This window comes from Chinchilla lanigera, unplaced genomic scaffold, assembly GCF_000276665.1.
Source record: "Chinchilla lanigera isolate Chin_1 unplaced genomic scaffold, ChiLan1.0 scaffold00133, whole genome shotgun sequence".
In the NCBI taxonomy this organism is placed as follows: Eukaryota; Metazoa; Chordata; class Mammalia; order Rodentia; family Chinchillidae; genus Chinchilla; species Chinchilla lanigera.
In genome coordinates, this window is record NW_004955534.1 from 528,842 (window position 1) to 555,600 (window position 26,759).

The window sequence follows — 26,759 nt, forward strand, 5'->3', positions numbered from 1 at the left end:
CGGAGCTCCGCCCTTGCGTTCCTCCCACCAAGGCTTTCCTCCCAGTGATCTGGAGCAGCCGTGGTCAGTCTGTGGTTGGCGAAAGGGTCTGTGGCTGCTGAGGAATCTATGGCTATGGCTCTCTGCTCCTACCACGATCTTCAAGTCAAAGCTGCCAATAAGGCTGCTTTCTGTTATCAGTTGAGCCCCAGAACAGCCCTGTTTTCCTACTACGTTTTCTTCCCCTCTAACTTGCATTAACTGTTCCCCTGCCAAAGCCAGGATTGCTGTGGTCTGAAACTTCTGTGTCTCCCCAAAAGTCTATGTTGAAGTTGCAACCCCAGGTGATGGTCTCAGGGGGCTGGGCCACTGAGAAACGATTAGTTCACAAGAGCAGAGCCTTAAATGAATAGGATTAACGGCCTTATAAGGCCCCAGGGACCTGCTTGGGCCCTTGACTGTGAGGACACAGCAGGACTATGGCCTCCATGAACTGGGAAGCAGGCCCTCACCAGACACCAAATCTGCCTTGACTCTGGAATTCCTAGCCTCCAGAACTGTGGGTAATAATGTTTGTTGTTTTTAAACTATGGTATTTTTTAAAGTAGCAGCCTGAATGGGTTTGTGCCTACCAGTTTTGAGCATGCACACTATTATTTTCTCAGCTCCTCCTGCACTGATGCTGCAGCTCCCACTTTGCAAGGTTCGGCTTCCCTCCCCTTTATCCTGTACTCCCGCCCCAGGCAAAGGAACTGAAGTTAGAACGAAGCAGTTACCTACACAGGCACAAGCCCCTGCACTTGGGGTATATAAAAGAGCATAAGGAAGGAGGGATCCAGGTTCAAGTCCCAGCTCCACCACTCAGGGCCAAGTGACTAACTTTCTCTGTGCCTCATTTCCTCATCTATGAAAGAGAAATAACAACAATACTTATTTTGTAGGGGCGATAGGATTGAATGGGTTAAGAAACTGCCTTGTACACATTACCTGGCCAGTAAATGGTTACTGGTTTATAGTCACAATTTTTTTTGTACTAGGGAATGAACCCAAAGTCTTTGTACTGAGCTACATCCTCAGCCTTTCTATACATTTTTTTTGATACAATCTCTCCCAAATTAGCTAAATGTCTAAGGCTGGCCTAAAGCTTGTAATCCTCTCAGCGTGCTGGGTTACAGATGTGCACTATCACGCCTGGTTATGTGGTGACAGTTTCTTAATGTCACGGCAGGTGTTCCTGTTATCACCTCTCCTAATGTAGGTTTTCCTCATGTTTACCGAAGAGCAGATTTACACACATTCATTTAGACCTGGTTACATGTACTAAAAGCCATCAGTTAAAAAAACATAAATTTGACAGTTTTATGATTTGGCAAACCCTTCCTGGTACCATACAAAGTGGCAGCAGGCTGGCACTAAGAAGTATAAACAAAAATATCATGAGGATCCTCTCCTCTGGCCTTCTAGCATATTTGCCGGTTTGAAGTGGTCACAGCTGTTGCCCTTGGCTGCACACACCCGGACTGCTAAAGTCGGACACGGAAGATCGTGTATTTGGGAACTGCAGCACATAGGCAGTTTTAGGCAGGGGACAAGCAGATGTCTCCTTTGGCTGGGAGGGGGCAGGCCTGGGTGTGCTTACCTTCTGCTTTGGTAGGTCTAACCACACAGACTGGGGACCACCCAGCAGCAGTGAGGGTGCAATGCTGTGCTTAAGGTGAGATTTCCCAAGGCCGCCCTGCACTTCATTCTCTTTTTTTTTTTTTTTTTTTTTTGTACCGGGAATCAAACTCAGGACCTTGCACTTGCCAGGCAGGCACTTGTGCCACTGAGCTACATTCCTGGCCACTTCACTCATTTTTAAACGAGTATTCAGTGCCCGCTACATGTGACTAAATGTTGTAGGGATATACAAATGTGTAATACATACTTCCCACCAGTAAAATGCTTGCAATTTAGAGAAAATAAGGGATACAAAAAGATATAATACAAGGAAGTATGTGATATGAGCCATAAGAGAGCTATACAAGTTGAGTATGCCTTATTTGAAATGCTTGGAATTTGAAGTGTTTTTTTTTTTTTTTTAATTTGGGAATATCTGCATGTGTATAATGAGATATCTTGGGGATGGGACCTAAATATCAACATGAAATTTATTTATGTTTCCTCTACACCTTGCGTACATAGCATGGAGGAACTTTCATGCAGTAATTTTAGTGTGCCTGCATCGTGACTGCCACCTATCACATAAGGTCAGGTGTGGAATTTCTCGCTTTTGGTGTCATGCTGGTGCTCAAAAAGTTTCAGATTTTGGGCATTTCAGATTTTGGATGAGGGATGCTCAACCTGCAGCAGAAGCAAGGTAAGGACATCAAGGAGGAGACTACTGCTTGGCAAAGTGACAGAAGACATGAGCAGGTGCTCTGACAGGGAAGACAGGGCCATGTGCTGACTATGGAAAAGGTGGGGGCATGGATAGAAATGCTCTGTAAAGAAACTGGCTGGCTCCAATACGTAGGCTAACTGCGCTGGATAAAAGGAGGTATGCCTCCACAAGAGTTTTAGAACAAAAGAACCTTGCCCTTGGGCTCAGAGGTGGGTCAGTGAAAACCTAGCATCCAGTTATGGAAAGAACGGACTGTAAACTCAGCTTCTCTTGCCCCAGAATGCCCTTCCCAGTGGTCTGGGGCAGCCCCACGGTGATACAAAGGCCAAACGTCTGCTTTCAGCCATTGCAATAAGATGGCTGTTTAAGGGGTGGGAAAAGCTGACCCACTTGTCAAACAAAAGCAACAAATCATGCCACAGTAGGTCTGGAGGGACAGCCTGCATGAGGCAAACTCAGCCGAACCTTTAAGAAGCCCAGAGATTGAGATTCGGAGGCAGAGGCAGCCACAGGAACAAAGGTGTGGTGACTGGAATGTAAAACACATCCAGTCTTCAGGGATGGGGGAGGGGAATGAGGGAAGTCCTTTCACTGGTGCTGGAGGCTTCAATACAGCAGAGGTCATAAAAAAGGCATGCTTTATTTAGCCCAATCAGTACTTGATTTTTATTTGCAACACTGAAAAATGGGGAGATTTAAAAAATCTGAGTTTTAGGCTCCCTTGGAAACTGGGCCTGCATTTTAAATGGCATCCATCCTTTGGAGAAGACAAGCTTGTAGCCTGCCCCAGCCACCACTGGCTCATTCTATTCCTTTCTGCTATCCATATTTAAATGCTAATCACATATTGTAAAGTTCAGCTCTCCAGAATGCTTTCAAAAGCTACGATGGCTCGGAATGCACTTCAAGTCCGCGGGGACTGAGGGGATGAGGGTATGTTCTTCGGGTTTCCCCATTCTCCTTTCCAGGTTACTTGCGAGTTCCAACAGGCATTTGATGTTGCAACTTCTGGTATAAAGGGCCTCTGTGCAGTGAGGATGGCAAAGTTGGTAAAGGAAAACAGGCCAGGCCCAGGGGTTTTGCTTTTAGTATTCTCTGGGGGCATTAAAGGAGGACACAACACAGGCCTTAAGAAAATGAGTCCAGCAGAAGCCCATGGCTGGGCTGAGGGCACTGAAACGAATCTTGGCCCGGGAGACAAGCTGCTTGGGCTTATGTCCCAGCTCAGTCACTGGGTGGGGATCCGGCAGGCTACAGAACCTTCCAGTGCCTCAGTTTTCTCATCTGTCAATGGGCTTGGGGATAACAATGCCCACCTTGCAAGGATTAAACAAAACAGTGACAAGAAAGAACTTAGCGCAGTGCCTGTTATATACTAGTATTCAATGCTAATGATCGTTTTTAGAATCCTGGAGAAAAACTAAAGGATTACTGTACAATAGCGTAGATAGGCATTAATAAGGTCCTGGACTGGGGGAGAGGTTGGATCAAAAAGACTAGTGTGGGAGGTTAGGCATGGAGAGGAAAGCGGGTCTGAGGTGGACTGGGTGAGTGGCAAGGCCAGAAGTCAAACCTAACTTTAGGATTTCCAGCCTGGGTAATGGCTATAATGATGGCACTGAAATGGAGAACCTGAGGAAGAGTTTTAGGGCAAGGAGAGGTTGGTCTGATAAATATTAAATTAGAGGTGGCAGTGGAGATGTGAGGGCCAGATGGCAATGCTCAGCAGGCTGTGAGAAATGTGGGACCAGGGCTCAGAAGCGAGGTCGGGGCTCAAGACAGATTTGATCATGAGAATCTTTGAAAGGGGATGAGTATCCGGAGAGGGAACGAATGAAGCTGCTGTGTGCAATTCAGCAAAGGCGGCTCAAGGTGGCAGCCACCTCGGTCAAGCCTGGACTCTAGGTGAGCAGGCTGGGACCTCTGTTATTCACCGGCCGTGTGTCCTGCTCAGTCAGCTGTGCCACTCGGATACCACCTTTGTCCTTCATCTTAGGTGCTTTCACTTCAAATGCTGACCTGGCCCAACCCTGCTTACCTCATGAGCTACGGTGGAGGCAAAGTCCACCAGAGTATAAAGCAACAGGCTGACACTTGGTTTTATATTTGTTGGAATGGAGACACTCACTATGGGCAAGAAGGGAGGGTGTCAGGCAAACTCGTGGGGGACCATGCTTGGTCCCAGTGCCTCCCTCCTGACTTTTTCAAGGCCTACAGGTTCCAGGGCTCCCACATTCTCACCTCCTTCCTGGATTTTTAGGGCAGTGTCCTCCAGCCTGTCTTCCTCTCTCCTCTGCATGCACCTGCCCAGAGAACCTTTTTCTCAGGACTGCCTGGTCCTTCTCAAGGGCCCACAGATTCATCACACCAAGTAATCTTTGTCAATATTTTCCCTCTCCTACTTGTTTTCTCAATACACTAAGTGCTACCAGTCTCCTCTGGCCCAGGATTTGGGCCAGGTGTGGGAGATCTAGATGAAAGGGCCAGGCTATACAGAAGTGGGCAGAAGGGCACTTCAGGTGGGGTAGTGTTGGAGCCACTCATTCCCTTGGTGCACAGGGCAGACCCCCCCTCCCCACCAGAAATGTTCCATTAAAACATGCACATGCATAATGTATTTACCTCTCCATTCTCTAGCATGCCAGCCAGGAGCCAAGGCAAGAGAAAGAAAAAAAAGGAATAAAATGAGTATAAGCCTGGTGAAGGAAGGGCTCAGGTGGTTAAACAAGACTTCTGATTATTGTCATTAATGTTCAAAAGGGTTCCAACCTGATGTGGCACTAAATGGGCGGATTGCTTTTGTGTGTGTGTGTGTGTGTGTGTGTGTGTGTGTGTGTGTGTTTCTGGATAAAAGCATATTAGGAGAACAAGTGATTCAGACAAAGTGGCTAGTCTGGGTAGGGAGTTGAGAAAAATTCCCCATCCAGTTGGTTTTAAACCAGACACCTGCCATTGATTAGCTTTGCGTTGGGCAGTGCAGTGGGAAAGCCAGTGGAATGCAAATGTTACCATTAAGTGCATTCAAGTCACAGTAGCCTAGTCCCCTGGCAAAGGTCCCTTATCAATTCTGCCGGCAAAACCTGCCCGCGTCAGTGGGGGGAGGCGGTTCTTCAAGCTCTCTCTCCTTGGTGAATTTGGATTGTGTGCTTTGCAGGAAAAACAACAGCTTTAGGTTTTTGCCTGATGTCTCTAGGCCCCTTATCTTCCAAACTGAAGGTGGATTTCAAGCAGGGATAGTGAGGTTTGTAACTGGTCGGAGATCACAGAGCTGGGGCTGCAGAGCCCTTAGACTGTGCTGTTTACTGCAGCGACATCTAATGGCCAGAGAAGGAAATGCCATGTTCACATTTAAAAGCCCTTAGTTTTTGTTTTGGGGGTTAATTTTTTAGAGTATGGATGGAGATGTTTATATTATATAACCACGGGTTATATCTATTGTATAACTATAAGTTATATTTATTAACTCATGAAAAACAACATTTTTACTGAAACCATAAGAATTCATTGCCTGTATCTTTGGACGACATTTATGATATTATTCCTAATTACATACTGACACTATTTTGTAAAAACAGCACAGTTACATCTTTGGACTTTTCCCTTTCAATCATCATGACTTGAAAGCTTCTAGAAGCTCTCTGTGTACATTATCGAGAAGGTTCTTACACAAAGGAAAAGTTGACAGTGGTTGCCCTCGAATTCCCACTTCTAGTGTGTCCTACTACAGTTTATAGCAGATTGCTGTCATAAGGACATACTCTAATGTTAAATCTCATGTTAGCTAGATTCTCTCCGAGGAGGACACTGTTCTAGCTATCAGGAAGAGAAAGTCATGCAAAGGTTTACGGGCTACAAAGTGAGCTCCAGGCCTCACATTTAGATGTCACTGGACTTCATCAGAAACCCTTTGTCCTGACTAGACCTATCCCCCACAAGGGGAACTATGCATAAAGAATACTACGTTATAAGAGATGGCAGAAAGTGCTAGAGAGATGCTCCTGGCAGTGAGAGAGATTCTTAGGACCAAGATATTTTTAAAAAATGAGCAAAATTTTATAGTATATCATATCTCCCTTACACCCTATCTCTCCTTAGCTTGTTTTTAAAAGAAGGTACCTGTTGGGGCTGGGGGATGTAGCTCAGTGGTACAGTCACTCAGTGGCAGAGTGTGAGGCCCTGGGTTCCATCCCCAGCATTACAAAAAAGTCACCTATTTTTTTATTTTTAATTTTTTTTTGTCTTTTTGAGACAGGGTCTCACTATGCAGTTCAGGCTGGCCTGGAGCTCACTTTCTAGCCTAGGCTGGTCTCGAACTTGCAATGATCCTCCTGCCTCAGCCTCCTGAGTACTGGGATTACTGGAGTGCACCACCACGCCCGGTCCTATTTTTTTTTTTTTAAAGAACATTAACATCACATAAAGAAACATTGTTTTTCCTTAAGGGTTGAAATATATTAAGTTGCCACTTGAATACATTGAGAAATGAGATATTGGCAATTTCTTATGGTTAAAAACCAAAGAAAGAAGACTGAAACAAAATGAGAGATTCTAAAAAACTGATAGACTATCTTTGAGTTCAAAGTTAGCCTGGGCTACATAGTGGGTTCGAGCCTGGCCTGAACTACACAGGGGGTCCCTATCTCAAAAAAAGTACCCAAAAAAGAATATCTTACATAAATTATTCTAAGTTTCTACTTTAGTTCTAATCATAAACACAAGTCATTCTAAAGTGCATCAGGAAGAACAAATGGCTGAGAATAATCAAGAAAATGTTTCAAAGAAAAGCAATGAGGATTAAAGGTCATTACAAAGCTATGAACATTGAAATATGTTGTGCTGACACAATAACAAACTGACAGACGATAGAACAGAAAGTACAGCCCAGAGGTGGAGACCCTAAAAAAGGTTATACAAATATTTAGTATGTGTTGAAAGTAATATCACAAAGTAGTGACAAAAGGACATATTATTAAAAATGGTGCTTAAATAATTGGTAAACTACATTTTTAAAAAGCTAGATGATTGCTTCCTTTCATGTACCAGGTAAATTCTAAATGTATTAAAGTGTTAAGTGTAAAAATTATAACTAAAATATTTAAAGGACATTAAGTGAATGAATAGTCATTAGACTGTGGGATGAGGTAGGCCTTTTAAGCAGAAAAATAAGGAAACAAAAACACAGTAAGATATAATCGCATAAGATTTTAAAAATATATACAACAAGACACTAGTAACAACATATAAATAGCATTGGAAGCCAAGTGTCAAACTGGGAAAACTATGTGCAATATATGGTTGTACAACAAAGGGCTGATATCTTTTATATAAAGACTTCTTACTAATAAATAGAAAAAAGCTGAATATTCTATAAAACAGGCAAAAAGGCATAAGTAGAAAATTTATAAAGAAATAGAGAGCATTGGGGGTGTAGCTCAGCAGCAGAGCACTTGCCTAGCATGCATGAGGCCCTGAGTTCCATACCCAGCACCACACCAAAAAAAAAAAAAAAAAAGGGAAAGGAAGAAAGACAAAAGGTCAACTAATACGTATGAAAAACATGCAAAATAAAGTTCAAGTTAGAACAATGTGATACCACTTTTTGGGTGGTATTCGGTTCAGAATGACTTAAAAAGTGTCAATAATATTAATGTTGATGAGAGTTTAGATGAACCAGTCCCCCGTAGTACTGGTGCAAATGTAAACTATACATTTCTGGAGTGCAAAATTCCTTAAGAGCCTTAGGACTATTCATGTCTTGTGACCTATAAGTCAATTTCTAGAACTATAGCCTATGGGTATCATCATAGATGTGAGAAAATTCAAGGGTTTTCATTGCAATGCAATTATGCTGATGAATTAGAAATAGCCTCAATACTCAAACTATGAGAAATCATTAACTATTTCTGGTACATCCATACGGTAGAATATTATTTGATAATTAAAAATTTAATGGCCTGGAGCAATACCCTTTGTATAATAAGTAAAAAAACTCATTCTGAACACAATTTTGTAAAAATAAATAACCTTATATATACATACATATGTTTATATATACATACACATATGAACACATGTAAAAGAAAGATAATTATAATCTATGGGTGTTCAGTTTATGGGTAATTGTTTCCGTTTTTATACTTTTATGTGTTTCCAAAATTTTCTACCACCTATGTATATTACTTTTTATCGTAGTCAAACATAGAATTAACCATTCTATTTTTTGCAGTACTGTAGATTAAACCCAGGGCTTTGTGCATACTGCACAAGTGCTGTTCCATTGAGATACATTCCCAGCCTACTTTATTTTAAATTTTACTTAATGCTGGACCTTGCTAGATTGCCTGGAATGCTGCCAGGCTGGCCTGGAAGTTGAAATCCCCCCACCTCAGCCTCCTAACTAGCTGGTGTTATAGGCGTGCACCCAGCACAACTAACCGTTTTAAAAGTATACATGCATTACTTTTAAAAATCAGAAATAATGTTCTTTATAAATGAGCACACGCAAAGGTTGTTCTAAATTTGCACCTATGCCACATTACAACAATGTGACAACTGGTTAGAGTGTAAGGATAGTGTGTGTGATAAATGAGTTCCTCTAGGCTTTTCAGTGCTGAGGTAAGCAGTGGCCCAGTCCAGCCAAGAATAGTACGAAAGGGAAGCACAAGTAGGGAGGACACTGAGAAAGCAGAGGGACAAGTCAGAATCTTGCACAAAACAAGTAAGCGGGACTAATCATTTATAGTACATCCAACTGGGCCCGAATTGATTTCAATACAGCACTTCAGGACTATGTGATTGCATAAAGCAGGATTTGCCTGGAAGAGGTGATGGAGCCAGGCAAGCCAGGAGGAGTAGATTCTAAGGCAGTGAGTGGGGTTATGGAAAGATGCAGAGCCTCAGTCCTGCTTGGACTGTGACTCTGCTGTTATACACATGTGGCTGCAGCCCTCCCACGCTTTATTTGAACCAGTCTGATTTTTTCTTTGATCAAAATTGGTTTATTCTAAACTGGGTGTGATGGCACACACCTATGGGAGCCCGAGGCAAAGGATTGGAAGTTTGAGCCCAGCCTGGGCAACTAAGCAGCTTAGTGAAAACTTGTGTCCAAAAAAAAAGAACTGGGATATTTTGTAGTTCAGTGCAAAGGCCCTAGAAGGTTCAATCCCTAGTACTGAAAAGTAAAGCAGCTTATTCTAGGCTAAGCTAATTATTTATTTGGATCCACTGCTACCAGACTCTTGCCTCTGTGGATTGTAGAGAAGATGGGGGTCTCCCCAGGTAACAACAGGGCCAATACATGGTCAATCCTACTGAGACATCACCCATTTGACACGTCTGAAATGCAGTCACTACCTCAGCAACACTGGAGTCAGGGACTCTCGGACCCCTGTTGGCTACACTTCCAGCTTATTTTCATCCAAGCCAGTTGGCTTCACTGTGGAAGCAGCAGGGCGAGACTGAGTTAGCAAGCTGTATTCTACAGTCTCCTCCTGGCAGGTCTTGGAGAAAGAAGAACCATAAGCGAGGTATCCAGGAAGAGAGGACAGAGAAGGGGTCCTCATTGGGAGCATCATAAAGGACCAGGAATGGAGTATGGGATGAGGTGGCAGCTTGGGTTCCAGCCAACAGTCCTGAGGTTAGCAGCCAGCAGAAATGCCACGGCGTGGGGGTTCTCATGGTATTTGCACAGTCACAGGGCCCTCGGAAACCCGGCATCACTCGGGGTTGGCATTCTCTGCTGGCATTACCCACCCACAGACACTTCTAGGCATCGCCCACGAGCTACTGTCACTCCTCACCTGCATTTTCCTCTTCACGGTGTCAAAGGGAAACGAGAGGGTCTGGGTCACCGCAGCAGCCAGGCACACGTTGGCAAAGTTCTGCAGGAGAGAGAACCGGTCTCGGGGTCCATTCCAGATTTTCTCCAGGTTCATGTAAACTAGCAGGGAGCCAGCAGAGAAGGGGAGAGCACCTGCAAATCAAGGGCAGGCAGAAGCTGCTGTTTTGGGAAACTACTGGCAAAACAACAGGAGAACACGAATGCCTGGGGGGAACTGGGGCACAGCAAATGGGAAGGGCCTGGCTTGATGAAACGGCTCCAACTTAAGAAACACAGGGCGCTTTCTCAGGGCATGACAGGCTTGTAGTGTGACAAGGGTTGTGTCATTTGCCAAAATGTATCAAATGGTTCATCAAAGGATTGTGCACTTCCCTGTATATACATTGTACATGAAAGAGAACCATACACAAATAATGAACCTGAGTAAGTGAAACACATGCTGATGGGTTTGGGGGTGAAGTGCACTAGTGCTTGCAACTTACACCGAAATCATGCATAAAACGATGGACTGAAGATGGCTCGGAGGGGTGGACAGATATGTAACAACGCCAAAATTCAGACTGCAGAATCTGAATGATGGGTACATGGGTGTTTCCAATTCTTTTAACTTTTCTGTGTGTTTCTAGTTCTTTTAAATTGGCTGTATGTTTTTTCCAGCCCCCAAATCACTTCCATAAAAGAGAAGTTAGTGGGTAGCACTTGATCAAGTTTTGCGGGCTGGGACAGACTGCTCTCTTGCTTAAGAAGGAAGAATTTCGTGAAAACTGGTCAGGGAGGCTATCTGACCTTGCCTTTGACATGGTCATGTCACAGCCCGGAGGACCACCTGGGGACACCCTTACCTTTCTAATATAGTTAAGGGGGCAAGACAGACATGCAGTAGGTGGCACTCTCACTAACTTCTTGAAACCTAGGGAGCCATCTTCAGATGATAGAAGGTCTACATTTTTTAAACTGAGAATTAAAAGAAGAGATAACACAAGTGGGGCTGCTTATCTTTAGATAAGGTCATACTAAAAATGACTCACCAACTTCCCACTTACCTTTACTCAAAAAACATTGTGGGGAGCTTATGCTATGTGCTGGGCCCTATGTTAGATGTTGGGAATACAAAGAAGAGCAGGCTAAGGCCTAGAGGAGCTTAGCGCAGGAGTCAGCCAGAGAAAAGTAATGAGCATATTATTCCTAATACATGCCATCAGCAGGAGGTAGTCAAGATACTTTAGTTCCACAAAGATCAGAGGGATCAACTTTTCTTAGGAGAAGCAGGGAGGACTTGACAGAAGAGAGATCATTTGAACTGAGTCTTGAGGAGAGAGTTCATCAGATACCAAGAGAGTAGAAACGCAGTCCAGGCAGAAGGAATGGCTTGTACTAAGGAAGTAGTATTTCCAGGAAGCACAAGCTTTTTTTCTGGCTGGGACAGGAGTGCAGGTAGAAGCATAGCACAGGACAGGAAGAGGCAGGATGGACTGGCAGGGACCATGGCTAAAGGATCTGGAATGCCATAAGGAATATGGGTTCCCACTTAACTCAGAAGGAGTCACAGAAGGCAGAGAAATGAGGGTGATTAAACAGTCAAATTAAGTCAGGAAGATCGGCCCAGCCTAGCAGCAGTGCTGAGGACTGCTTTCCTGACAGTTTGTATGGAGTCACCTCTGCTCTGTCTTCCCCTTCCCGGGGACGTGAGTGGCCCAAATATAAGAGGCTATGGAGTGACTGTGTGGCTATGTGGATTGAATCCATGTAACCCTGACCTTGGTAAGGCTACTGAATGGATCACAAAGGTATATAGTACATTCATATATGTCTAAGAACACAGGCTTTTCTTAGATAAGGTGAAAAGTTCTACTTTACCTAAAACAGTGAGGGAAACCCCTCGATAAAGGGCCAGGAACCCTTCCTGTTGACAAATGGTAGAAAAAGCATGGAGGATCCCCCTGTAAGATGGCTCGAGCATGTTCTGCACAATCAGCCGGGTTTTGATGAGGTCTGTAGGATATGTCACAATGGTGGAAACCATGCCTGCGAGACTCCCAGCCACAATGGAGTGCCACTGGGAAATATGGCCCAGGTCATCTGTGAACAGCGCAACAAACCTGAGAGAAAACAGGGGGAAAGCCCAAGGCAATCAGCTATGGACTGTGCTATGGTGTTGTACCCAATTTTGCAAATTATTTCCAGCGTCTAGAAGTACTTTACAAAGTGAAAATTACTATGGTGCTCTATTAATGAGCAATGCACTTAAAACATACCATATTTATATAATGATAATTAACTGTAAGGAAAAGTTACCCAATCTTCTTATTTACATCCAGTCTGAATTCTTCCCATTTTAGACATTTTCCCCTTTTATCTGCATACCTGTCAAGCCTACCCTGCCTGTGGTGTAAAAATGCACAGAGGTATTTGGCAAGTATCAAACTGGAGTGCACTCTTTCAGTCCTGTCCAAACTTAAAAAGGACTGGAACTTCTTGAAATGACGACTTTGAGCATCCCAGAAATTGTTTTAAAAATACAATGGTTTAATAATATTAACTAACATTTTGTAGGAGCTCCTGGATTTAGATTGAGCACCTACACCCAGCCCAAGAGAACAAGCCAATATAGTTGAACCACAGAAACTGACCTTTTGCTCATTGCAGAAGGCCTTGCAGCAGGTTAACTGACACGGCTATAAGCAATTTCCTTATTAAACTGTCACCAGCTGACTGGCCAGCTGACTAGACTGTAGCCAATTAAGTTACTTTCTATGCTTCACTTCTGTTTTCCTATAAATGCTGTCTAATCACAATGTTGGTTGAAGTTCTCCAAACCTGCTTGTTTCTTGGAGCTGTCTGATTTGTGAATCATGTTTGTTTTGTTCAAATAAGCTTTAAATTTAGCTCATATGAGGAATTTTTCTTGTAACAATAATTGTAAGAGATGATGCCGTCTTACTAGTTTTTTTTTTAGAAAAAGGACAGATAAAAACAATAACAAGTATTATTTCTCACCCAACAGATTAGCAAAGATCAAAAAGTCTGATAATATCAGGTGATGGCGAGGATATGTGGAGAAAGGAACTCTCACCTGTGTCTGGGAGAAATATGAATTTGTAGGGTCATTTGCAGTATCTAGTGAAACTGGAGAAACACTTATCCTTTATCCCAATACAGCGATGCCTCAGTTGTCCAATGGCTCCAAGCTTGAACTTTCCACTACTCAAACAGCAAAGTTTGAAAAAATCCACTTGGGTGTTCGTAACTTGACTCCATAGTTAATAATGTGTTATGGTTTGTGTCTGGGTGTCCCCCCCAAAGCCTCATGCGGTCATGGGGCAGGCTTTTAGAATTTGATTGATTATGGCTGTGAGAGCTACACCCGCCCTGGGGGGGATAGTTTGCATATGTAAGGGAGAGGAAGAGGCTGCTTGGGGCCATTCCTCCCTTTTGGTGCTTGCTGCTTTTGCTGTGTTCTGCCGCCATGAGCTGTAGCCCTCTGCCATGTGCCACTCTGCCTTGTAACCCGCCAAGTATGGACTAAAACCTCCACAAACTGTAAGCGAAATAAACCTTTCCTTCCTTAATTTTGGGCATCAGGTATTTTGTCCCAGCAATGAGAGAAAAGTAACCAAGACAGTGGAACTGAAAATCCGACTTGAAAAATCCTGTACCTGCCAAGAGTGAGCCACACAGTGTCACGCCGCATACACAAAAGGGTGACCCTCAGTCTAAGCGCTGCTCTGGCCCAGACAACATATAGTGCTTGAGTGAGTACATTAAACGTTCCTCACTGTGCTTTCTTTTCGTGCTTTATTTGCATAAAATATTGTAACCATGGCTCCAAAGAAAGTTAGTGATACTGGCAGTAAAGCTAAGAGGAAAACTGAGAATCACAATAAAATTAAAGAAAGAAATCATTGTGAAATTTGTTAAATCCTGGAAAAATGAATTTATAAGTGTAATTTTTGGGCCTCATAGCCAATTATTTGACTTTCCATTATTTCTTATGGGAAAAGATGTTCACTTCTCAAACTTTATGGTGTTTGAGCACAAATTTTTAACGAATTGAATTCAACAACAGATGTATCACTGTAATTCCATTTTTAAGTGCAATCCCTGGAGAAACTCTTACAGGCAAACATACAAAAACACATAGTGTAACACTGTAAATATGAAAAATTCAACCTAAATACCCATGGGTAGGGGAATAATAAAATCTGGCATTGTCATTCAATGGATACTACATGGTTAAAATGAATGAGTTTAGAACTATGTGCCAATGAGGATAAATCACAAAAACACAATGTTGAATAAAAAAGCAAGCTGTAGATTGATCTGTAGTATAACCATCTACTTATTTAGAAACATCCCTAAACCAATATATTATTCAAGAACAAGTGTGTGTGTGTGCGCGTGCGCATGCGCACGTGTGCATGCGTGCACATGCATGCACTCGTGTATGTGAAAATAGATCCTTGGGAAAGGGGAGAGGGAATGTGGCTAGGAATAAGAATGAGGAGGACTTCAGTTTTATCTGTAATGTTTTACTTCCTACATTTAAAAAAGAATGCATGGCTGCCAGGAACACTGGTGTGTGTCTGTGCTCCTAGCTACTTGGGAGGCTATGGTGGAAGGATTGCTGGAACCCACAAGTTCAAGACCAGCTTGGGCAACATAGTGAGACCTCCAACTCAAAATAATGTAAAACATGGATGGTGGGTATACGAGTGTCTGTATTACTCTGTGGTGTAACGTTCTGAAAATGGTTTTGGGTGGACTTTTCCAAATGCAGAAGATAAAACTGCCCAGTTACAATCCTTCCCCAGTCATGAGGGCCTACCCTGGCTGAAATATTATAAGCAGATTTTTATACAGCACACTTTCCCTGCCAGGAGGCAAAGGGATTTTACTCCTTGCTAATGACAAAATCCAAAAGGGCTTGGAAACCAGGAAAAATAATACTTTCTGCTAGAGAGTAGGGATACAGAGAGGGACAGTGAGGATTCAAAATAAAAGTGACTAGAACTAGATCACAATAAAAGTGATCAGTCCTGACAAGAAATGACCCATAGGGGCGACTACAGGGAGCACTGAATGAGTTGAACTAGGAAGAGGAATTCTATCTTGTATCAGTTTGTTTTATGAAGTGGGGTCTTGCTATCAGATACAAAATTAAAAAGGAGTGCCAAAGGAGGTCCTTTCTTCTTAGACTCCTACCATTCTGACATAGGGACAAGGAGCAGCCATCTCCCCTTAGAATCACAGTAAAAGTAGGCAACCCTGATAGGCTACCAATGAAATCATCCTGGTTCCTACATCTTAAACTCTTTCCTGATTGGCTGGGACAGTGGCCTTTCGATTTTTTGCTCTTCCTCCCACCCCCGCAGCACATACATACATGTGCAGAAGCTTTTTTCCAGCCAGACTGGATAAGCTGATGAACTGAGTAACCCCTTCCTTTCAGCCAGCACTAATATTACACACACATTGGATACATTCGATTAGAATTGCTAACACTTCAACGAAAATAGGCTAGCAGCCAATGCAGCCAAGCACTAGCTCCTGAAGTGGTTATGTAGTAAGGAAATGGTGTTTGCTCTGAACAATTTCAGAGCTGCAGGGACACAAACCTGTGTTTACACAGATAGACAAACAGTCATGAAAAATACTTGGGGGAGATTCTTCTATTTGATCTATTTAAAAGCCACCAATTGTGTTAGCTATTATTTATTTACAAGAACCTTGCTCACAATAGACTCTACTGAGTGGACTCTTTTTGATCTTGAATCCAAGTAAGCAGACACTTCAGCTGTATTGGGGGCAGAGCCTTGGACTGAGGAACCAGAAGACTTGGTTTCAAGTTCCAGCTCTGCTACTGTGTTTGTAGAAAAATTTTTTAACCACTCTTTTCCCTGAACATGCTGGATGTTTGTGTTTTGTTCAAACCCAATGTTAGGCCGGGTATGATGGTGCATGCCTGTAATCCCAGCACTCAAGAGGCTGATGCAAGAGAATCGTTGTGAGTTCAAGACCAGCCTGGGCTACTAAGTGAGCTCAAGGTCAGCCTGAAGTGAATAGGGAAACCCTGTCTCCAAAAGACAAAACAAACAAACAAACAAGAAAAAATAAACCCAATGTTAGAAGATGCATCATGTGTCACAACTACCTGTTTTGCAAATTCATGGGTAGGAAGGAGTAGAAATGAATCAGAGAGTATAATGACAATCCAAGGTTATCATCTGTATGTAGGAACGACAGCATCATGATTAATCAACCACTATGCTTTCTAACTGCCTTGCCCTTCACTGAAATACTTCTTTTTAGTTTTTAGAAATAAAACAACCCCACAGGAAGAATACCAGCATACCTAGCCCATGTAACTCTGTTCTTCTCTCATGCTTTACCTACTGTTACCAGCCTATTGCAGGCGCCTCCAGCCTCCATGTGGACTAGCACCAACAAGTTTCAACTGGTCCTGCCCCTCCCAGTCTTCCTCCTCTCCTACCACCAAGTGGCAATCTTTCCATTTGAACTGCTTTCATCAAAGCACTGCCTCTCATGTTGAAAAAAAACTGTCTCCCATAGCTACCTTTACATACCAAGTTTACATTCCTTAACCTGACCCTTCAAGATATTCTACCTGTTTTTCCTGCCTATTTCCAGTCATGCTGCATGCCTTCCCACCTCGGTACATCTGCTGACTTACCTGCAGTACCTTTCTTCCCTTCTTTGCCCAGCAGACTCCTACTCACTCTTTCAAGGCCAAACTCCAATTTTTTTTCCACTGTGAAGTCTTCACACCTCATCGCTTATTGGAAATGTACATTTCTACAGCACTTCAGTCACGGCAACCATGTGCTACTTGTATTATGGTTATGGACACATTAGCCTTATTCTTCTACTACTCTGTAACTCCTAGGGGCAGAGGGACCATTGCCTCTTTAGTCTTTGCCCTCTCCCCAGCATCATGCACACGGCAGGTACTTCATGTGCCCTAACTAAATTGATATCAACTACCTCAGAGAGAAAGGTGGCATGATGTAATAAAAGAGCATGAGATTTGGAGTCAGAGGGCCAGGTGGTAGTGCCCAGCTCTGTCACTGATGAGTGATGTTCCAGTCTGAGCCCAATTCCATATCTGTGAAAGGGGAACAATACTTCCCACCCTATGGACCTTACAGGGAAGAAGGCGAGAGTTGTAAGAATCTAATGATGTCTGTGTCCTAGATGGTCACTAGAGAACCAAGACACTCGAATCTACTTTGAAAGTTCTGTCCACCCCTCTTTGGTACATAATCTATCCTGTCAAAGGAAGACTTCCTTACCATTTTGTGGAGAACAGGGTGACCTGGGAAGAAATTCAGTCATTAAAACTCAGACTGCTGGCCAGGCGTTGGAAGGGCAAGGCAGCCTGGGGAGTGAAGAAAGCCTTGACAGAAATGTCATGTGATCCTACCCACGATTCCCTCTCCAAAGAAAGAGAAAGGAATTCTCCCAGGCAGAAGTGAAATGAGCGCTGGCCTAGAAGAGTCTGATAGAGTAATTTTATTCAGCTTGTCAAGCTGCCAGGTAACAGAGACTTGCAGATCTCACTTTCCAAGTCACAGCATCAAGGCAAAATCCTTTGACTGTTGGCCACCAAGGTTGAACTATCTGGGCAAAACTGGACAGCCCTTGCATCTGGGGAAGTAGCTCAGTTGTAAAGCCTTGCCTAGCCTGTGCAAGAGATATGCATCCCTAGTATGGAAAAAAAAGATTGACTAGTTCTCCTGACTGTGGGCTAATTCAGGGTCAAGGCCACTCTTTGGGGTTGGTGCTGGGCCCATCAAATGAAGGACACAGGGGCGAGCTGCCTAGAGAAACAGCTCCTCTTCCTGAAATGTCAGCATTTCCATTTCTCCTTTTACACTTCCTTTCTAATTCCAGCGCAGGTATCTCTGAGCCCTGAAGAAATTTTCAGCCTTGTCTGGTATTTGCATCTTGAGATCTTTTTCTGAAGAGCAGCTGCTGATGTGAGAGAAGGTGGGAAAAACCCAAAGAATGAGGCCAGTGGGCAGTTTACGGTGAGGTAAAGCACAAGGCTGAGGGGACTGTTCACAGCTCGGGAGGGGGAGCTGCAGCCTCTATAGAACCCCAAATTTAAGTTTCAGTTAGAGTGGATGGGCAAAAATCTGTGGCCATTTTGAGGCCGTGGACGCGTCTGGCCACCAAGCACTTTCTTCTTAGGGTACCGGTCACACAGACACATACACACACCTTCAAGAGGGTCTCTCTCTTCCTAAGTCAGCCAAGGCAAAACCTTACAAGTTGATGGAAGGTGGGAGTGATTAGGGGTTATCTCTCTGGAGATCTCTTTATTCTTTCCCCCAAATCTCCTTTGACTGCATTCTCACCTCCTCACCCCGCCCAGCCAGGAGAGCCTCTCAGGGCCCAGGGCCACGTGCCACAAAACTGCATCTTGCGGGGCAGAGGAACCTCAAGAGCACAGGAAAAACGTTGGGACTGCGCTGTGGGGGCCTCAGGTGTGGCCCCGCGGCCCAGCTGCTGGAGAAGATCCTCCCCCCGTGACCCAGAAGGGGGCTGTCCCACCACAGGAGGCGGTGAGCCACAGAGCCCCGTCCCGCGGGCTGCCCAGCTCTTACTTGCGGTAGGCGGCGAGCTGCACGGCGCTGCAGGGGAAGAGGCGCAGGCAGGCCAGCGCGTTCCCCTTCCACAGGGCCCGGGGCCCCTCGGTCCGCCACACCCCGAACGCTGCGGCTCCCGGCCCCCGGGCGTGGCCTCGCCCCACGCCGACCTGGGCCAGCACGGTGGCGAGCTCCAGGGGCGCGGTGAGGCTGAGGCTGAGTGCCCCCGCCAGCCCCGCGCACAGCAGCCGCTGACTGCCGGTCAGCCGGCCGTCCCGCCTCCACGTAGCCATCGAGGCCGGCCAGCTCGACCGGAGAGACCGAGTGACTCGGGCCCGGACTTGCCGGCGGCCCGGGGCAGAGGCAGCGGGCCAGGCCCCGCCCAGCATGGGGCGGCCCCACGGGAGGGCCAGGCAAGTTCACGCCCGAGAGGTGCCTGGGGATTGGGGGTGTGGACGAGGGCTTGCGGATTGAAGTACCTACGTTAGCACCTCAACTGGCAAAGCTCCCACATCCATTTTTAGCCATGCTCATCCGGGTGTCTATCGTGCTTCCTAAATATTCAGCAATCATTCTGCCTGTCTTCTCCCCCCACCCCGCAACCACCCCCCCCCCCGTTTCTCTTTTTTTTCACATTCCACCCCAGCCTCTTCCGCCACTGGCTCTTTTCTCTTCCTCTTCCCTTGACCTCTATTTCTGCTCAAAGAAAAAGCCTGGAAGGTTTTGCAGTGCAGAATGGACAAACCTATAACAACTACAGTGGCAAGCAGAAACACCGAAAGGAAGCTCAGGATTTGGAGGCAGATTTATTTACGCCGACCGGCACTGATTGGGATCATACCCAGAATGTCAGGCCCTGATGGCTGGTGGTCTAGGGCTTATATAGGATAAGCAAGGAGGAAGTAGAGGCAGAATGGCTTGTCAGTTGGGGGTTGGTTTATACATTGTGCATTATAGTGACCAGCCATTTCTAAGAGACAGGAGCAACCAGAACTGCAACAGGAACTACTGCCTGGGCAACTAAGAAACTGAAGGATATTGGCTGGGGGCGGGGGGTGGGAGCGCATTTTCTGCTACACAACCACAGTTGCTACCTATCAAATACTTGACAAGTAATGGCTTTTACATACGTTAATCTCAGCGAATCCCCAAACAGCTTTTAATGGATATGACCTCATTTAGAGAGAGAGGCTGGAGGTGTGGTGGTTGGAACCTGCCACTCTGGAATCTGCTTTAGAATGTTGGCTCTGCAGCTTTCCAGCTGGGTGACTTTGGGGAAGTCACTCAATCTCTCTGTGCTCCAGTTGCTTCATCTGTAAAATGGAGATTATACTTTCTTCCTCCTAAGGGTTTGTTGTAAGGATTAGCTTGAAGAGCATAACATATATATTTTTTTTTTATCATAAAGGCCCATAAACATGGATGTGTCAAATCCACGTTTATTCTTTAGAATATTTCTATTGATGAATTATTAATTCTAACTTCATGAGTTTTATTATATTAACAATGAGTGCTTAACAGAAAAAATATTACAAAAATAAAGTATTGTATTTTTAATATTTACTGTTTATAAAAAAGCATCAAAATCTTCAACATTGAGTGGTTTTTTGATGTTAACAGTCTAAAAAAGAACAGAAACAAATCCCTATATGAACTACAATGAAAATATCAACGGCACTCTACAAAAAAAATCTTCAGCTATCACACCTAAGGCAGTCTTTGCCCAAGACAACAGCACATTCCATAACAAGTATCACTTACACTGCCAGTACATATGTTTTGCTTTTCTGGCCTTTTTGTAGGGCATACTTGACATCTTGCTGCCCTTGCTGTTTTGTCAGGAGGTTTTTATTATATTATGTGTAGTTAACAGGAACATAAAATATTACTAAAATAAAATATTAATTTCTTAATATGTACTGTACATTTGGAATAAACATCATTTTCACATCAGCTATATACTTGCTTACAAAACCTGAGATAACATCAGAAATAAAAACCCATACGAGCTATAAAAGTCTACCACTGAAATAATCTTTGCTTCAGCTGTCACACCCAAGGCAGTCCTCACACACAATAATTGCATGTTCCATGCACATGTCTGGCTTACAGTGACAGCACATGTGTTTAGCTTTCCTTTTCTATGAGGCAGCCCATTCTTCTCAGCTCTCTTGTCTTCCTGTTTCATCAGGAGCTTCCTACTATTTTGCACAAAATGCACTTAGCAGGAAAATAATATATCAGTAAAATATCAAATATGTGATGAATGCTTAGAATAGACATCAACATTTTCACATCAGCTGTGTATTAGTTTACAAAAACTAAGAGATAACATCAGAAATAAAAACCTATGTGAGCTACGATGTAAACACAAACAAAAGCCTACTACAGAAATAATCTTTGCGTCAATCATCACAGCCAAGGCAGTCTTCACATATGGAAACTGCATGTTCCATACACAAGTATCACTTACATTGATAGCACATATGTTTTATTTTCCTGTCCTTTCTTGTAGGGCAGAGTTGAATTTTTGGCGTTCCTGTTGTCATAGGTCTTTGGGATGCTGCTCTTACCTGCTTACCTGTCAGATCACCAATGTGGTCCACATTTTTGTGTGAATGTGTAGTTCCCTGGGCAGAAACATTTTGTTTTTCCTCTGTTATAAATGATCTCTTGTTAGTTCCAGTCCCAATCCCCTAAGAAAATTTCTCTGTGATATTTTGTACTTTTTATTTTCTTTGTAAGCTATTAAACTATGCCACTCATGTTTAGGATTGAGTAAAACTTAACCATTGACTAATGCTTTGTGTTTTGAGTGACATCATAGTTGCTGCATAACTCATCCACAACATCTAGTCTGCCTTTGGTTTTGTTGGAGAAAGTTTTCATCTCAGGCTTCTGTTTTGTTAAGGTTTCCTTATCAATATTTCCATCATAGTACAGTCTTGACATCAGCAGTACCCATTTCTTTTTCTTTGCTGGAGATGAGGCCAATGTAAATCTTCCTGTAATCCAAAGATTGTACTATACCATTCTCTGTTTTGAAATTGCAACATTTCATTTGAAATTTCTGCTTTTGTTTTTGTATACAGTTCCTGTGCTTGTCAACTTGTGCTCTGTTAGCAAATGTAGCATCAACTGGAAAACAGTAAACCAATTGTTGAATGTCACATTCTGATTAGTTTGGGAGATGGGAGCAACAAGTCTGTTCACAACATCATTCAGTTTATTCATATATAAATAAGGATCTGATAGCTGAGTTCCAGGATAAATTTCTAAATTGAAAGCATAATAAGTCTTTGCTTCTACAAGCAATTCATAAATTTTTGCATCTACAAGCAAGTAATAAAGGTTATACCATATTTTGATCTATTGCTTTTCCATAAGTCTTTTACATTCCTGCAGTTACCACGAGAAACCCCTACTAAGTACAGCAGACCTAGGAATGCTTTCAGTTCAGCTAGTGAGGTGTCATAATAAATACATTTCTGAATATGGCTGTTTGTGCATACAGAACATTTTACTTGTATTTGGCCTTTGTGTATTTCACAGTATCTTGTAGCATTTTGTCTGTTACAATTTCCAACACTGAGTGACAATGCTGGCATTCTGTCCAATATATTTTACCCTTACCAAAACCCTCACTGTATTTTCAGGCCTAGTTCTAATGTTGGATTGTTCCATTAGGCTGTAGGGCCATTTTGCAACATTTTGACTGGTCAAATATATACTTATATTGCTGTTTTCTTCTTCATCTGAATCAAGGAGGTCTGTATTCCCTGTGTCTGTATCAGTCAATTCTTGCTCCATTTCACTGTCTCTTATATGAGAAACCCAAAGTATAAATAATTTAAAGAGCAAACTAAAAGAAAGATGATAGGTAACAGGGAGTTTGTGGCGATAGGAAGGGGACCTGGGGTGTGTGGGAGACAGGAGGGCTGGGGAGGGGAAGAGGAAGTGAAAAGGATCAAGATACAAGATGCATATGTACCAATATACTCATTATGCATCACAAAAATATACTAATAAACATTTGAAAGGGAAAGAGGAAGTCAGTGAATGTATTAGTCACTTTCTCATCACTTGGACAAAATGCCAGAAATCTGAAACTTAAAGGAGGAGATGTTGATTTGGGCTCATGTTTCAGAGGATTCAGTCTATGGTCTGCAGGTTGCAAGGCATAAATAGCATGGTAGAAGGGTATGGCGGAAGATAGCTGTTCAACTCACGGAAGCTAGGAAGGAAGGAGCAAGGCAGGGAGGGAGGGAGAGAGAGGAGGTGCTAGAGGACAAGAACAAGAACATATCCTTCCAGGCCATGCCCCTCAGCCACCAACATATTCTGACTAAGCCCCACCTCAAACCAAGACTTTTGGGGGGTCACTTTATATCTAAACCATAAGAGTCAATAATCTTAGAAGAAAGTTTGTATCAGGAGAAAGGTAGCTAGTTGATTCCAGCCAGTAGGTAGCCTCCTGTCACCTTGGTCTCGCCTTGGAGATGCTTAATAGTTTATTAATTCTTCAACACTTAATTTCCAGTTTCTCCTCACACTAAAATTTTCTGTCAACACATTCCCTTAGTTTAATATTTAAAAAATTTATTGGCACATATTAGTTACACAGAGTAGTGGGTTTCATTCTGGTATATCATACATGCATATAATATCCTTTGATTATCCCACCAGTACCTCCATCCTTTTTCTCTCTTGTTTCTCCCCTTCCCCATCCTCTTCCTCTTCTCTAATAACCTCTCTTCTACTTTCATACCATCTCTCTCTCTCTCGCTCTCTTTCTCTCTCTCTCTCTCTTCCTCTCTAGTTTCCCCATATGAGAGAGAACATGCAATATTTAACTTTTGGAGCCTTGCTTGTTTTAAAATGGTGGTCTCTACTTCCTTCTATTTTCCTGAAAATGACATTTCATTCTTTATGACTGAACAATATTCCATTGTATATACCACATTTCCCCCATGCATCTAGTGATGGGCACCTAGGCTGTCTCTATAGCTTAGCTATTGTGAATTGTTCTGGAAGAAACATGGGTATGTGGGCATCTTTATAATGTGCTGACATTAATACCTGTGGGAATATACAGAGAAGTGCTTTATAAATTGGCAATATTTCTTATAGTTTATCTTGCTATATTTGTGCCAATGCCATTTGATGCCTTCTCTCCTAATTTTTTCCTTTATTCTTTACTATTATGGAAATTTACAAATCACAAAGGTAGTATATATTTGTTGAACCAAGACAAATAGTACAGAAGTGTATTAAAGAAATTGAAGCCTACTTATTCATGTTCTAAGGTAACCACAGTTAAGAGCTTGGTGTGTGGGTGAGCATTTTTCTTGACCTTTTTTGTGCTTAAATAAACATTCATTTCTATGGAATTATTTTCTTTTCTGTCCTCTCCTTTTCTTTCATTCTTTCTCTTCCATCTTTACCTCTCTTCCTTTCTCCTTTCCTTTCCTTTCTTTCTTTTTTCCGTTCTTTAAAATGAAAAGAAAATCCTATCTCTGAAAGGATACCAAGAAGCCTGATCATGAGGTTATCTTTGGGAAGGAAATCACGACATATGATTGTACATTTTGTACTGTTTACTTTTTTCTCTTTTCTTTTTATTATGGCTGTGCCTTACCTATTTAAAAACATTGTCTCCTCTGTCAATTTTCTTCGAAACATTCCCATTGTATGCAGCATTTTCTGTGACACTGCCTTGCCATTGGTGAACTGTTTTTTTTTTTTTTTTTTTTTTTAAATGGCAAACAAAGTAGATGAAGTCCTGAATGGTCATTGCATTCCTACTTTGCCCCATTTCAAATCATTGCATAACTTTTAGCCTTACTTACTATTTTCCTTTTTTAAATTCGTTTATTATCTTTTCCTTTCTGCCAGAATGTGAGATGCACAAGGGAAGGGATCTTGTCTGTTGCTTACAACTGTATCTCTTGTTCATAGTTACATTGTATCGCCATTGCTATGTAGTCCAGACAAGGCTTGTACTCATTCCATAGCCTGGGCTGGGCTTGAACTTGTGATCCTCTTGCCTCAGCCTGCTGAGTGCTGGCATTACAGGCATAGTGCTGGCTTTCTCATTTGCCCATTTATTGAATTTTTTTATTCATCATTATTATTATTTCCTCATTGGGTGAATACTATGCAAATATTTTCTCCCATTCTGTGGGTTGTCTCTTCAGTCTCCTGGCAGTTGCCTTTGCTGTGCAGAAACATTTTAGTTTCACACAATTCCATTTGTCAAATTTTTTCTTTTGTTGCCTGTACTTTTGTGGTCATATCAAAAAATATCATTGCTCATTTCACTGTCCTGAAGCATTTCCTATGTATTTTCTTCTAGTAGTTTCATAGTTTTGAGTCTTACATTTATTTAAGTCTTTGACCCATTTTGACTTGATTTTTGTATATGGCAAGAGTTGGGGGTCTAGATTCTTTCTTCTGCATCTCAATGGCCAGTTTTCTTTCCCAGCACCATTTATTAGTGAGACTTTCCTTTCTCTAGTGTAGGTTCTTGCTGAAAATTGTGAAAATCAGTTGGCTGTAAATACGTGGACTTATTTCTAGGTTCTTTTTTTTTGGTTTTGGTTTTTCTCTGGTACCGGGAACCGAACTCACGACCTTGCACATGCCAGGCAGGTGCTTTTGCCGCTGAGCTAAATCCCCAGCCCCATAGGTTCTCTATTCTGTTCTATTGGTCTATGTGTCTGTCTTTATGCCAGTACTGTGTTGTTTGGGTTACCACAACTTTGTAGTATGTTTTGAAATCATATAATTTAATGTCTACTGATTTATTTTTTGCTCCAGATTGCTTTGGTTATTCAGGGTCTTATTTTTGTTTGTACCAGTTAATTTTGACGGTGTGGTGGCACACACCTGTAATCCCAGCACTTGGGAAGCTGAGGCAGGAGGATCATTGTGAGTCTGAGACCAGCCTGAGTTATAAAGTGAGCTCAAGGCCAGCCTGAACTACATAATGAGACCCTGTCTCAAAAAGACAAAAGCAAACAAACAAAAAACCAAATTGACTGGATTTAGAGACACTTGAAGTGGTAATTGGCTTGTGAAGGCACTAACCTCATTGATGGGTTAACCCATTGGTGATTTCATAGTTGAACAGGCTTTTATAAGGTGGGGTGTAGCTGGAGAAAGTGGGTCATGGGGGTGTAAACATGTGGGCTACATCTGGTCACTGGCTCCTTCTTTGGATCTCTGCTCTTTGCTTCCTAGCTGAGGTGGGCAGCTTTCCTCTGCCAGGCTCCTTCACCATGCTGTTTTTGCTTTGGAGCCAACTGACTATTGACTGAAACCTTTGCAACTGTAAGTTAAAGTAAACCTCTCCTCATTTAAGTTGTAGGTATAAGGTACTTTGTTTGGGCAAAGGAAAAGCTGACTAATGCATTGTTAATACAAATTTTAGCAGTTTTTTATTTTATTTCTGTGATAAACACATCACATTCTTACCTCAAACTTCAGCTGTACACTTTTTGTAATTTTTGAACAATACAATTATTTTGTTTTGGTGCAGACTTCTAGGAGTTTAAATACATTGTAGACTTCTGTGACTCCTAGCACAATCAAGGTAAAGAGCTGCTTTATCAGTCCCTCAAGTTCTCATGTGCTACTCCTTTGTAGTCACAGCCTCCCTCAACTCCATTCCAGATAACCCTGTCGTTTTGCCTTTTGAGAAAATTGTATAAATGACAGCCTATGGGCTCCTTCACTCAGTGTAATACCTTTGAAATTTACCCATGTTGTTTTGTCAATGGTTTCTTCTTTTGTATTGCTGAACATATTCCATGGTGTGGATGTACCATATTTATTTACCCATTGTATTAACCCATTTGTGTTTCTACAAAAAATACCTCAAACAGAATAATTTGTAAATAAGAGAAATTTGTTTCTTATAGTTCTGGAGGCTGGGAAGTATAAGATC

The 26,759-nt window shown here is 42.7% G+C and overlaps 1 protein-coding gene across 1 annotated transcript in view; it reads right to left on the reverse strand.

Moving 5' to 3' along the window:
- Positions 1-19,186, reverse strand: part of Slc25a43 (solute carrier family 25, member 43) — a 34,271-nt gene extending 15,085 nt beyond the window's left edge. The window contains exons 1-3 of the mRNA XM_005410446.2: positions 18,830-19,186; positions 12,060-12,301; positions 10,162-10,334 (exon numbers count right to left, since the gene is read on the reverse strand). Coding sequence (XP_005410503.2) covers positions 10,162-10,334; positions 12,060-12,301; positions 18,830-19,104 — 690 coding nt within the window. The 5' untranslated portion in view covers positions 19,105-19,186. The remainder of the gene's footprint in view (positions 1-10,161; positions 10,335-12,059; positions 12,302-18,829) is intronic.
- Positions 19,187-26,759: the final 7,573 nt, after the last annotated feature.